Genomic DNA, 14578 nt, shown 5'->3' on the forward strand with positions numbered 1-14578 from the left:
AGGGACTTCCTTAGGTAAGGACAGAAAAGTGTGTAGGGAAGAGACTCCTTGGGCTGTGGTGAAGGAGAGAAACGTAAAGTATAGCACCAGTTCTCTCTCTTATCCAAATCAGTCCCCAGCTACCAAGGCATGCAGTTAAGGTAGATCCTGTCGCTCACTGCCATTCCAGGCCATCCACAAGCCCCAAAGCCCAGCTCCAAAAGGACTTTTGGTAAGGCTTTGGCACAGGCGTGTCAGGCCTGCAGAGTCACCTCATGCTCCAGAGCTATATGTTACACTGGCCAAATGAACTAGAGATAAACTATTCCTTTTACTAGAGTTTGAGTGAAAAGTCTGAAAAAGAGACAAAATCATTTGGCAAAACAATCAATAATGTCTCTAGCCTTTTCAAGAATTTTTGTCCAGGAGAGGGATATTTGAAAAGACATCTCAAAATAAATCCAATGACAAGGTGTTTATGCAGCTTTACCTGGAGAATCCCCTCTCTACTCTAAATCCTGAGTCCACTGGTCAAAATGCTCATGTTGTTTTTCCCCTCCAATCCCTACCAAAAAAAATGGTAGATAGGGCCGGCCCCGTGGCTTAGCGGTTAAGTGCGCGTGCTCTGCTACTGGCGGCCCGGGTTCGGATCCCGGGCACGCACCGACGCACTGCTTCTCCGGCCATGCTGAGGCCGCATCCCACATACAGCAACTAGAAGGATGTGCAACTATGACATACAACTATCTACTGGGGCTTTGGGGAGAGAAAAAAAAAAGGAGGACAATTAAAAAAAAAAAAAAAGGTAGATAAACTAAAAATGGTGGGGCCAGCCCGGTGGCGTAGCGGTTACGTTTGCGCACTCCGCTTTGGCAGCCCAGGTTTGTGGGTTTGGATCCCAGGCGTGGACCTATACCACTGATTGGCCATGCTGTGGCGGCAACCCACATACAAAAGAGAGGAAGACTGGCACAGATGTTAGCTCAGGGCAAATCTTTCTCACCAAAAAAAAAAAGAAAAGAAAAAGGTGGGGGGAAGTATACAGTTGGGAGAAAACAATGAGGTGAGGAGAAAAAGGATGTGGGTTTTCTCAGTCTCTAACCTGGGGAGTTCCAGGTTTTTTCAGCACTTTAGCAATGCTGCATCCTCAACTTTCCACAAGACCCAGGCATTGTCTACACAGGAGTGCACTGCTTTGCAAGGCAAAGTTTGGATGGAAACCCAGTCCCTGTTCCCCAGCTGGCTCACACTGGAAAGCCAGAGGTGCTATTTTTCTTCATTTCGGATGGAGCTGCAGTTAGAAGTCACCCCAGGCACTTTGGTTCAGTATGAGTGTTCTCAATCATGTAATAATGAGCCCAAACAATTATTGAAATACACTAGGGGTTCTCTGACATCAGGCGATCCTCTAAGTTCTGCCCTTTTTTTTGAGTTGGGAACACTTGCATTTTATTCTTTTTCCAGAGCAGGGAGAGAAGCTGGGAAAATGTCAAGTTTCCACCTGTCAGAGAAGCCAAGAAGCCACTGAGATCCCAGGGCTTACACACAGGGGAGGAACACAGGGCACAAATGGAGGGGAGACTGCTGCCCCAAGGGGCACGGGTATTTGGTGCTAGACTCTGCCTTCAAGTCAGGACTTCTGAGCCCTAGCTTCTGCCCACTTGCCCTCTGCTGGGAAAGCCTGGAGCCCATCTGTCCGTGGTTCTGTTCCCTCGTTTTCAAAGAAAGGCACAAATAGCTGTCTTCCTCCCAGGAACTTCAACCTAACACTTCCCAAATTGCTTCCCTCTTCTCGGCTACAAAATATGTACTGGAAGTCTACTTGCGTGTAACACACGGTGCAGGAATATGAAATTACCTCCACTTGGGGATCAAATGGAGCTGTCTTTGCACAAGGAACTCAGCTGTGCTCAAAGACTGGCGGCTTGAACAAACAAAAAGCAGGAAAGGAGGGGCTGTCAGGCCCTCTTCCCAGGCTCTGCCCCTAAGCTGATAAAGCTACCCTGAATGAATGGCTCCACGGAAAGTGGGCCAACTCTTTTCTAGTTCTGTCAAATCCCTCTCTCAGCTGGATCTGACCAAGAACTAAAAAATGAATGTAATAAATCACAAACCCTGGGACCATGCCTGAAACCAAGTTTTATCTTTAAGAAATAACCTTCTAGCAAAGAACACAACCACTAGCGAATCCATTTCTTCTTTCTCAGGAACTGAAGTAGGAGAGGTAGGGCTCACTCCCCGTTTGCCCACAAAACAGCCAAACGAAGCGTCATGAGCGAGCTGGGTGAGTTGAGTTTTACCTGTGACAAGTTTGGTAGATTATGGCTGGTGCCTTCAGTAGCCATTGACTCTACGTGTTCCTTTAATCTAGGGTGAGGTGCCAACAGCTTCAGGATATCGGGAGAATGTTCCTGAGAATCCCCCGGGACTGATGGTGAAAAGAAACTAAGGAGAAGCTGTGACATAAAACAGAAAACTTCACTACTTAAGTTTCTACAGGTGTTCAGGCGTAGTGGGGAGGGGTAGGAAGGGGCGGGGAAAACAGCTTGCAGGGCAAAACTCCCAGGAGGAAGCCTTGGATCAGAGACCCCGACACACCAGGGCGGGGGTCCTCACTTCAGCGTGCATCAGAATCGCCTGGGGAGCTTACGAAAACTCCAGGTTCCCAGTTCCCACGCCCGGCTCCCCCAGGTCTGAAGTGTGGCCCAGGAATTTGGATTTTGAAAAGGCACCATGGATGCCTCTGTCACCCTAGCCAAAGTTAAGAACCACCACTCCAGTGCTACCATTCCATAGAAATATCTGCAGTGGGATTTAAAAACCTATCTAGGGGGGCCTGCCCCACGGCTTAGCGGTTAAGTGCGTGCGCTCCGCTACTGGCGGCCTGGGGTTCGGATCCCGGGCACGCACTGACACACCGTTTGTCAGGTCATGCTGAGGCCGCGTCCCACATACAGCAACTAGAGGGATGTGCAACTATGACATACAACTATCTACTGGGCTTTGGGGAGAAAAGGGGGAAAAAAGGAGGAGGATTGGCAATAGATGTTAGCTCAGGGCCGGTCTTCCGCAGCCAAAAGAGGAGGATTAGCACGGATGTTAGCTCAGGGCTGATCTTCCTCACAATAAATAAATAAACAAACAAACAAACCTATCTAGGAGGAAAGAGACAGAGAGTGCAGGCAGGAGAGAAATATCAGCTGGGGGACCTGGAGTCATGCCTATCACACCCCAGTGGGTAACGTCTACCAAAGTCTTCTCGGGTCCTCACCATTCCTCTTCTATGCCTACCATTTTGCTCCCTCCTCCCCTGACCCTCATCCCTGGATCTTTAATCACTTCAGCAGTGAAGTGTTAGGAAAAGCAGAACTCAAACTTCCTCTCTTCTCCCAGCCTCTCTTCCCCCATTTCTGGCCTTCACTATCCAGAGAATGTCAGGTAACTTCAAGTACTGCGGGCAGGCACGTTCCAGTCTATGGCTGGTTTCCCTTGCAACTGGATAACGCGGTTGAGTGAGAAGATCCAGAAGGGACTGGGAGTCAAAGATGTGTGTTCTAGCGCAGGCTGCGCCATTAGTGCCAGCAGGATTATGAATATCCATATGGACATATCGTATGTAACGTGTAACACAGGAAGGCAGGTCACTTGGCTTCTAAAACACATTCAGGCTGCCACTGAGCAGCCCCTGCAGTGTTTGGAGACCCACTAAAGGATGTTCCACCCCCTTGCTTGGAGTAATAGGGTATTAATTGATCAAGGGAATCGGACAGAAACTCTGACCAAACTCGCTGCAGTTTGATTTGTTCCCTTGCTGGCCCTCAGCAGTTCTTTCATGATGTTCCTTCAGATACCAGCACTTTCCATGTAGCCAAACCCTGCTCAGCCTTCGAGGCTCAGCTCCAGTGCTGCCTTCCCCTACTACTCCAGCCTCCCTGATCTCGCCTGTCCTTGCACATTCTCTGCTGCACCATAACATAGCACCTTACCCTACACAGTCTTGTGTTAGCCTCGAATTGTCTTGCAGATGTAAGTCTTTCTCTCTAATCAGGTGACCAGCTTCTGGAGGGCACATGACATAGGTCCAATAAATACTCATCACACCCAAGAGAACTGAATTAAGACACTTATCCATCCAAGGGCCAGGGAGAGGTCTAGGGTTCAGGCCCAAAATCCTCAGACAGATCCTATGTTTTCTTCCAGCTCTGAGAAACCCACTTCTCAGGTCTAAGTTGGTAAAGGAGTAAGGTGGGGAGGTACTCAGAGTGCCCAGGGCCATAAATGCAGCTGTCAGAGGCCCCTCCTCCGCAGGAGCCAAAGTTGTTCCTCAGAAACCCTCCTGAGTGACCCAACAGAACCAACCCACTTCTGAAGCAGTCTCCATGGAATTCTTCCAAAAAGAACGTGACGCTCTTCAGCGGCAGCCACATGGCTTCCCAAGGTACAAGGATAAAAAGGCAGAGCACAACGGGAGGGAAAGGGAGGCAGAGGAGAGAAATTGAAGGAGATAAGACAGAAACAACAGCAGCACTTCACTTCTTCCCTTTGCTACCTAAGATCTCATTCTAGGCCTTCCCAATGGCTTTGGAAAACCAAAGTTGGAGTCAACTCTCAGTGAAAATAATCATTCCACATGAATGAAAGTCAATTCCACTTCAGTGTCAGCCTTACAAAGGCCCAAATGGGTCAAGAAGGTGAAAAAAAGAATCTGAGGTAAAAATAAACATTAAAAAGAAACCTAGGCCTGGGAGTGTCTGAGGTAGGTACTTAATACCAAGTGAACCTGGACCATCTCTGTCAAATCTTTGGCCCTGAAACTGGAACAATCCAGTAAATAAGCACTGCTGAGGGCCCTCAGTGTTCTTAGATGGCTGCCATGCCCTCATCAGACTCAGTGGAAATTCGCCTCTAAATTCTTGCCCCAGCTTCAGAATTCCAGAACACTTATGGGCATATGCTCGCTTGTGTAGTCTGGCATTTACATTGCATTGTATAACACATGCAAGATTGAAAGGTCCTTGAGGACTGAGACAGGGGCTTATGCCTCTTTGGGTCTCCAGATGCCTTGCCCCATCCTGCTAGGCAGTTGTGGAAATGACACTAGCTGCTCTATAAAAGCGGCTGGAAAGAGAGGTCAGCCCAACTGATGATACCAGAGCCTCTCCGGCCAACTGGGAAGTGGACAAATGGGAGTAAAGAAACCACTCACCCTGGACCTGACACCTGCCTCTGTTGGCCTTTGCACACTCTGTCCCCAAAGTCAAGGTTCTTCTAACCGCCTTTGTCCATCCACCCCAGAACTGGATGGTCCCATTGCCACTCTCCACCCAGCCCCAGGAGTGCATGCTGAGACTCCTGGCATGTCCTCCCCGGACAGCAGGATGGTTGAGTGGCTAAGAAGGCAGAATCTAGAAGCAGATGGAGTTGGGTTTGTACGCTCTTCCACCAATCACTAGCTGTGTGACCTCAGGAAAGTCACCAAGCCTCAGCTGCCTCATCCATCTCATCTATAACATGGCGATAAATAACAGTACCTACCCTCATAGGGATGTTGTGGGGATTAAATTATATCTTCCACTGAAAGCCTTAGTGCAGCGCCTGGTGCATAGGAAATGCTCAATAAATGTCACCTATTATTACTATTAATATTCACACCATGGACGACACTTAAGAGTTGGGGAAGTGTCCACAGCTTGAAGCAATTCTCCGCCACCAGTGCTCCTCTCAAGAACACCTTGTCCACATTCCCAAACTGGGTCAAAGCAACTTCCCAGAAAAGAAATCTTCTGCGAGAGGCAGAACCTCCAGAGCTCAACTTCCCCTCGTTCATTGATTTTGCTAAAGATTCCTTTCTGGAGCCTTCAGAAACCAGTCCTGTCTCCTGCTCCCTATCTTCATCCGCTGCTCTGCCAAACCCCACTGGGACTGAAGCAAACGGGGCGTGGTGCTGAATAGGGGGCGGGGCACAAGGAGAGCAGAGGCCACCACTGACTGTCAGCATCCCACTTCCAGGCCACTTAGCCAGACACCATGAGAGTACACTGCAGACCAGTAAGCAACAAAATCCATGAAGTAAGGATGCTTGAGCCTTCATGAATGCTCTCAGGAGTTCATGCAATTTTTTAAAAAAAATAACAACCACATTCTCCTGGGACTCAAGAGTTGGCATGACTGTTTGGATTACATTGTAATGATCCCTGACTTACATTTGTGAGGCAGTGTATGTGTTTTATTTCTAGCAAAGGAGCTGGAGGTTGGAGTTCTGCATGTGGCAGGGGAGACAGGCACTAACCTCCTTTCTGAGCAGATGGCTGCCCTGTGTGGCTGGTGAAGCTGTGACTCAGCTGAAGAAAAGTTGGACAACGGCAGGCAGCCCCACACCCTGACCTCTCATCAACAGCCAGAATCTCCTCGGTGAGCCTCTGTCCCCAAGTTAACTTATTTGGTTTTATTTTGTTCTGTTTTTTATCCCACTGACAACACAGAGCCCGAATCAAAGAAGCAAGAACATTCCTCACAGGCTTGTACAAAAACGCAGGAACTGCTCAATCTGATTGTATATGGCAAGAGGACAGTGTTTGGGGGCAATCAATTGGCACTTGTGTCTCCCTCCTGTCCCCTTAACCCAGGGGGCCACGCATTCAGGACCCCAAATGCCAAGGAGGACAGTTCCCTCACTCCCCTCCCTGGAGAAGACAGAGAGCAGGGAGCCCATTGGGCGGCTGGACCTGATGTCATCTCAACTCACCCTTTGGGCTTCAGATCTTGCTTTTTTGTTCTTTCCATCAAGGGATACACAATATAGAAACTCTCTTAGTGCTTCCTCCACCTTGCCTAGGGTGGCTAAGGCTTGCGCTTTTCTGAAGTGTGCCTGGAAGAAAACATTAGCATTCAATCCCACTCTCATTCACCTTATTGATGATGCTATTATTAATAACACTAGCTAAATACTCCGTGGGTATTCACTGTTGTGGGAAGTGTTTTAAAAGGATTATCTTCTCTACAGCCCTGTAATGTAGGCAATTGTTCTGAAGCCCTTTTTTTTTTTTTGGTGAGGAAGATTAGCCCTGAGCTAACATCTGTTGCCAATCCTCCTCTTTTTTGCTGAGGAAGGTTGGCCCTGGGCTAACATCCGTGCCCATCTTCCTCTACTTTATATGTGGGACGCCCACCACAGCATGGCTTGAAAAGCAGTGCGCAGGTCCACACCGGGGAACTGAACCTGGGAAACCCGGTCCGCCAAACTGGAGCACGAACTTAACCACTACGCCACCAGGCCGGCCCCTGAAGCCCATTTTTAAAAAGACAAAACTGAGACCCAGAGGAGTGGCTTGCCCAAAATAACACAGCTGGTAAATTGTGGAATCAGGGTTTGAGCCTAGGACTGACTGATACAAAAGTCCAAATTCTTCACCCCTGTGCCACACTACCTCCCCTCTGCCCCACTGTTGTATAGGAGGTCTCACCAAATGTGGCAAGAACCCCCATTTGAGCACATACTAACCAGCTTTCAGAACCCCCCCAGATACGCCTTCCTATTAACTAGTCTGTCAAGCAGAGACCTAGCCCACATTACTAGCCTGAGTGACTACCTATACTTACTGATCATTTTTCAGAAGAGGCCCAAGGGAAGGCATGTGACCTCTCCAAGACCTCAAAGGTAGCTAGTGGCAGAGCTGGAACTAGAACTGTGGCCTAGGACCCCCAGAAAGCTCTTCCCCACAAAGCAGACTGCCTTCAAGGGGCTAACCAGGGGCTGAGCAAAGGCTTTCACTCCCATGGGCTCAGTTCACTTCTGTTCCTTTGCCGCATCTTTAAAAGGTATAAAAAAGTTTTAGGGCTCCTCAGGGTCGAATCCCAACTGGCCTGGGAGAGAAACTCTAGGGGTAGCAGAGGAACATCCTGGGGAAGAGGGAGGAAGAAGAAAAGAGGTGGGAAGAGGGCTGCCCTCTTCTGTGCCTTGGCCTTATAACTTGTTTTGGAGGGCATTCTTCTTGAATCACCTAGGTTGCCCCTCAGGGACCTGCTCCCCACTCCCTTGCCTCCGTGGCTGATCTTGAGTCTAACAGTGAAGGAAATGATCCAGGTTGCAGCTGCTGGGTGCTCCCCTGCCTCCCCTTCTAACATGCTTCTAAAGGCCAGGGGGCTTTCAGGCTCTGGCCTGGCTATAGGCGCTGGCCGGGATCTGCCTTCTTGAGCAGTGGTGCCTGTTACAAACCTTTGGGGACCTCTCCCTGTGCCCCCAACTCTCCACCTGGAGCCTAACCTCGGCTGGTGGTTTGTTCTCTTCCCACAAGTATTCACCAGGGGCCCTGTGGAGAAAGGCTCACATGACATTTCAGGGTGGCCAGAAGGAATAAGTGTTGGGAGACCAGAGAGGCCTCTGGGATCCCACCAATCATACCAAGGAACAACTCATATCCTCCACCTGCTCAGGGCAGCCAGCTCACTTCACTGAGAGCTGTACCACTTTCAGGATATTTTGAGTACCACTGAGCTCTGGCTGGATGGTTGGAACAGGGCTGCACAAGGTGAACCCCTCCCATAGGGGCATTTCACAGAGAAATGGTGGGAAGTATGCAAATCGGGGAGTGAGGTGGTTTTGAAACATATGCATCAGTTCAAGTCTGCTCTCAACCCCCCAGACGACAGAGTTCTCTCCTCACTGCCTCTCCGCTCACTCCAGCACTTTGGGGAAATGAAACTCCTGTTTAATACTTCCACCAACTCTTCCTTCACCGAGGAAGTCACTTTTCCCATTTCATCCAAAAAGGTCCACTGCTTACTCAGCCCTGCTTTCCACTGCTCTACGGAGGCCTCCACCCTTAGGCCCTAGGTTTAGGGGGAGCACAAAAAGTTGCAAAAGAATCCTGCTTCCCCCCAGGCAGCTCCCTGACCTGCACTGCTACAAGGCCTGAACTGCTCCCACTGAGGCTCCTTAGGGTTAAGACACTGGTGACTTTTAGCAAACTGTAAATGTGTTCCTTGGGAAAGAGAACATACTAATCCATCATCACCCATGAAAACCTTCCCGGAAAAGAACATATGAGATTTGCTCTGACATTAATGGCCCAGTATGCAGGCCCACAATGCTTTATCTGAAGTTCCCAGATCCATAAAAAGTCTGATAATCCACTATTTTCATAAGCTTGACATCAACAGTCATTAGGTGGCAAAACCTGATCTAAAATGATATAAAGTGTGTTATAGTCTTGATCTCAGTGTGACTTTTCATGTAATATGCTGCAGAAATATTAGTGTGTTTGATTATAGGGCGCTGTCCAGAGCTCATTGATGGTGTCACTTAATATATGGTCTTTATGAAATCAGAAACATTCTGGATTCTGAACACATCTGGCCCCATGGGATTCGGATAAGGGACCACAGACCGGGACTTGGATAAGTTGGGTTTCCTAGCGTTGTATCAAGAGAGCACTACACCAAGATCCAGCAGGCCTTATAGAATGGCTTCTTGGCCATGCTCCCCTGTGACCCTCACTGCATCCCTGTGAAGCGATCAGGGCAGATAGTAATAGCTCCATTTTGCAAACAAGGACACTTTGGGTCCAGAAAGTGAAGCAACTTCCCCATGGTCACTTAGCTGGCAAGTAGCAGAGCCCAAGCTCAAATCTAATCTTCTAAACCAAATATTGACATGTGGCTGAGGGCCAGTCCTGAGACCAGACAGATGGAGAAAGTGACACTTTGCAACCTGGCATCTTGAGAGATGCCTAGCCTGTCTTTCTCCCCACCCCTCCATGTAACCTAGATGTTGGGATACCAGCAGGCTGACTGACTATATTAAGGACTCAAAGTGGCACAACCAACCAGCAATACTTCTCTCACTCTCCTCTTTCTACTGTCCCTGGAAAACAACGATGATGATCTTGATGAGAGCAAACACTCATATAACGCTATGTTCCAGGTACTGCTCTAAGCATCTTACATGTATTAGCTCAGGTAATCCTCACAACAAACCCTGTTAAGTAGGTGCTTTGAATATCTCCATTTTATAGATGAGGAGATGAGGTACAGGGAGGTTAAGTAATTTGCCCAAGGCCACACAGCTAATAAAAGAAGCAGAGCTGGGACATAAACTCAGGCAGTCTGGCTCCGAAGTCCATGTTCTGGAGAGTTACAGTGCCCAGGCTGCTCTGCAGGTTATCAGTTGAAGATCAAATTGGGCAAGAATCCAGTTCCCTTGCAGACTCCTAAGTCACTCTTTGTCAAGGGACCCCCAGCTCCTTTGCAAAGCCTTCTCCCTGCTCTGCTTCAGCTCTAGTCCCCTACCCCCCAGGGAGGCAGCCCTTCCTGCCAATTCCTGTCTACAGTACAACTCCTTCCCATCCCTCCCATCCCACACTCACCTTAAAACCCATTGGGCGGAGCTTACATGCTATTTCTGCATCATGCAGTGCATCCTCATGAGACTCCAAGGTGAAATAAATTTGAGACCGGTTGCTATAAAGCAAGTGGTCATTTGGAGCTGCCAAAATGAGAAGAAAAAAACCCTCATTAATGGCCCCCAGCATAAACACGTGATAAGTCCTGTATGAGGACGGATCTTGAGCAAATGTCAAGTTATCTAGGACTTTTCTAATAGGGATCCAAAGAGTTAGGCTCAATTTTCAGCCCTAATATTGCCTTCTGGGTCTGAGCTTCCCAACTGTAAAGAAATAGTTTTTGCCTCTCTCTCAAGCAGTTCCTTAGAAGGCCTGGTAGTGTCAGTGGAGCACTAGCGACTTGGACACAGAGGAAACCCTTGGCACTTTGCTTCGGGGCTGTGCATGGCTAGCAACTGGCAGCCTGGCTTCTGAGTGAGATATATCACCCAAAAAGAAACAGGCCATGGAGCTGGGAGAGGGAGGTGGCCAGATATTACCCCCATCCTGGCCACCAGGAAGACAAGTCCAAATTAGCCGTCTGGCAACATTAGCAACATCTCTGTCTACAAAGCCCAGCACATATGAACTTTCTCCGAAGACCATGGGAATGCATTTGCAAAGCTCCATCCTCTCATTACAGATGGCCAAACATGAGCGAACCTGAACAAAGCTCCGGGGAATAAAGTGAGGTTGGCTCTCACCAACACTTTGAGTCACTAAATGCTGGGGTTGGCCAGGCCTTTAGATATCATCTAGCTCAACCAACCCATTCTTCAGATGAGGAAAATCAAGGCCAGAGAGGGGAAGGCATCTGCTCAAAATCACACAGCTAGCTTGTCAGACTCATTGCTAACTGGCTAGACTTTGACGCCGAAGTAGGGGACATGTTCCCTTTTCTGAAGGGTGTATGATACTTAGAATAATAAAGAGCAGACACTGGCCATCTTCCAGCACAAAGATACTCTCTGTTGGGGAGTCCCCTTTCCTCTTAAAAGGGTGAAGTGGCCTTGACATTTTAACTCTGACTGCTCTGACGGGATTAACAAAGGAAGACGCCCCAGGGAAAAGTGATGGCAGCAACAAAGGGGGAGGAGGAGGGCAGGAAGGGGCTTTCCTGGCCCCTGGGGGATGGCTGAAAGGAATGGAACCTCCGTTGGAGACCTGGGCTTAAGTGGCCTTCATACTGCCCTGCTCTTCCCCAGGGACTGGGCTCCAGCTTCTGCTGCAGGAACAGGCTTTGTTAGTTTTTTCCCAGGAGTGTGCCCAGGGCTTGCTTGGGTGCCCATTACTTGCTCTCAAGACATTAGCAAAGAGTTAAGTCTTCTCTGTCTCTCCTTTTCTGCAGCACACACCAGCCGGGTGGCAGCTCTCAGTGCGTCTTGCCCAGGCACAGGATGTGCGTGTGGCGTGGGGGAGTCCCCCTCTCCCTCAGGTGCTAGTCTTGCCCAGTCAGCCCTCGTTCCATCCCCTCCCCCGTTACCTGTTGCAATCTCGGGTGGGAATTCAACACGTGAAGACTGCAGCCCACTCCCTCCTCCACCCATCCGAGTCGGGCTCAGGGCACCGTCGGATCCAGAGCCCTGTCTGCCCAGCCCTGCTGTCTCCTCCTCGGCACACTTCGCCAGACACCGCGCCCCGCCGGCGAGCTCCTGGCAGCTGGCCCGAGCTGGGCAATACTGGGTCCAGACATGGGGAGTCTGAGGGTGCCGCTCCCTGAGGGAACTCTGGCGCCCTAGCCCGGCGTGGGGCTGCCCACGTCGCCCTTGAAGCCGCAAAGCCCACCCATCCCTCTCCTGGCAGCACGGGAAAGCGGGACAGAGGCGTGCCCACTTCGTAGCCAGCCCACAGTTCCCGGGGATCCCTGATCACTTGCCTGACCCGGACCCCCGCTGGGCTTGCGCGGTAGGGGTTCGAGGCGAGGGCACAGGCTGCGGGCGGGGCGGGGGGGGCATCTATTTCAGCTGAGGATCGTGTGATAGGAAGCGGTGACAATGAGTCACAGGGCAGCCGGGCGCGAGCGCTCCCCCCCCCCCGCACCCGCTCGCGGGATGGTTTCCGAGGCGAGCGTGGCCCACTTCGGTTACCTCAGCCGTTACACAATCCCGCCCGCCCGCGCGGAGGAGGGGCCGTCCGACCCGGGCCGCTCGCGGCCCTTATGCAACCAGTGCTCTCCTGACCTAATTCCTCGCCGGACCCACCCCACCAGGAGCCGCGGCCCCGGAAGGGACAACTCCCGGCCGCAAGGGCGGCCCGGGCCGGGGAGCGGCAGAGGCAGGCGCCGACCGAACACCTCGGTCTGGCAAGAGCCGGGAGGACCGGGCGCGAGTGTGGGAAGGGTGCGAAGTTCCTCTCCTGGCAGGGTAGGTGCGAGCAGGTGTAAGAAGGCACCCAGGCGTGCAAAGGGAGAGAGAGAAGGAGAGACAGAGAAACTGATACTGACAGAGATGGTGACAGTGAGCAAGACACTGACAAGTATGTGAAGAGGCAGAGAAAAAGAGACAAACAGTGACACAAACAGAAACACGGACTGAAAGACGCAGAAGCGCAGAAGCAAACAGGAGAGAGAAAAAGACAAAGAGCAACAGGGAGAGAGAGACAGAGACACAGACACAGAGAAAGAGAGATAAAGCGGTAGAGACAGAGGCAAAGCCAGAGACCGAACTCCAGAAAGCCTCCTCCCCCACTCCGGTCGCGGTCCATCCCACGGTCCCCCGCGGCCTCCTCTGCCCTGGTCCAGCCCCCAACTCCCTGCCCGGTTCCTTCCCCGCCGCCCGGCCCGGCAGCGCGGTGGACTCACCTAGCCTGACTGCCTCGTTGTACTTGAGCAGCGCCGCCTCCACCTGGCGCTCGCGGTACAGCCGGTTGCCCTCGTGCCGGAGTTGCGACGCCCGTGCCGGGCCCGGGAACAACTTGCCGAGGAGGCCGCTGAGCACCACGTTGACCCGCAGCGGCGGCTGCGCCTGCTGCCCAGCCCGCCGGGCCCCGCGCGTCCGCCCGGTGGCCACCATCAACGCAGAGAGCTTGACCCCGCACAGCGCACAGCGCCGGTCGGCTGCCCGCCCACGTTCCAGGCACAGTTTACAAAAGGTGTGGCCGCAGGACAACGACACGGGGTCTGACAGAAATCCATGGCACTTCCGGCACTTGAAGCCGTCCCACACCTCGGTGGCTTCGGCGGCCGTTGCAGCCCCTGCCTCCTCTGCCGCCACCGCGCTGCTCCCGTCCGGGGGCGCCGCCAGCGCCTCGCCTTGCGGGACGTTCTCGGCCAGGAAGCGCACCAGCTGCTCCAGCTGCTCGGCTACCAGCTGCTGCCGCTCCGAGAGCTGTCTGTATACCTCCAGGGCTTCCCGGAGGCGCCCTCCAGACGCCAAGGCGTCGGCCTGCGTGAGCAGGACTTTGCACTCCCGCGTCGAGGCCCCCGGAGGCTGCTGTTGCTCCGGCTCCTGAGTCGGTAGACGTGCGGGGCCTTCTGTAGCCACCTCCGAGTGGGGGCCCGTGTCTACGCGGGCCGCCAATGCCGCCGGCTCCGCCAGCTCTAAGTTATTACTGCCACGCTCGGCGGGCAAGCTCAGCATCTGTCCAGTCTGAAATGAATCCATGGGGAGAGGGACAAGCGGGAAAAAGGCTTCTAAGGACCGGGGACCCGGAGCAAGGAGCCACGGCTGGACGGAATCCGGGCTGCCACAGGCGCCGCGCCGCCGTGCGCCGGTCCCTGCCGCGCCTCCGCCACTTCCATGCCGGCCGCCCCGCGCCGCCTAATAACTGTCTTGTCTCAGCAAAGTGTTATATAAAACGGCACCACGTGACGCGCCGCCACGCCGCTCATTGGCCGGCAGCGGGGAAATTGTTACAAAACCAGACAGTTTTGTAACAGTGTTGCGCTTGCTTCTTTTGGCTTCGCTTTCCTTGGCTTCTTTTTGAGGTTGTTTGTGCTTACACTCCGCCTTATTTCCCCCTCGCAATGTGCTTCCTTTTCAGAAGAGAGAGAGGGAAAAAAACCCAAAGTCTTCTCTCGGGCTTCTCCGTCTCCAAACCCTACCCCATCCGACCTCCAAAGCCGCCAGCAAACAGGTCCCCTCTGCCAGCCGCTCGCTAACGGCCCCCTCCCCCAACCCGTCCCTGGAGAGGCCGGTACCTCGAGGCGCGCCGGCCGCCAGGTCTTTTGGGATGCCGAAGGCTTGCCCTGGGAGCCCCGCCCCGGATCCTCACACTCCGGG

At 52.2% G+C, this 14578-nt stretch overlaps 1 protein-coding gene across 3 annotated transcripts in view; it reads right to left on the reverse strand.

Moving 5' to 3' along the window:
* The window catches only part of LONRF3 (LON peptidase N-terminal domain and ring finger 3), a 38840-nt gene extending 24615 nt beyond the window's left edge, over positions 1 to 14225 (reverse strand). Inside the window, exons 1-3 of one of the 3 annotated variants that reach the window (XM_087427337.1) lie at positions 13159 to 14225; positions 10344 to 10462; positions 6725 to 6847 (exon numbers count right to left, since the gene is read on the reverse strand). In XM_087427337.1, the coding sequence (XP_087283463.1) occupies positions 6725 to 6847; positions 10344 to 10462; positions 13159 to 13960 (1044 nt within the window). In that variant the 5' untranslated portion in view covers positions 13961 to 14225. The remainder of the gene's footprint in view (positions 1 to 6724; positions 6848 to 10343; positions 10463 to 13158) is intronic. The other 2 variants (XM_004442255.3, XM_004442256.3) reach the window with 2 other exon arrangements.
* Between the last annotated feature and the right edge of the window lie 353 nt (positions 14226 to 14578).

This window comes from Ceratotherium simum, chromosome X (assembly GCF_057802395.1).
Source record: "Ceratotherium simum simum isolate JZ-2026a chromosome X, ASM5780239v1, whole genome shotgun sequence".
In the NCBI taxonomy this organism is placed as follows: Eukaryota; Metazoa; Chordata; class Mammalia; order Perissodactyla; family Rhinocerotidae; genus Ceratotherium; species Ceratotherium simum.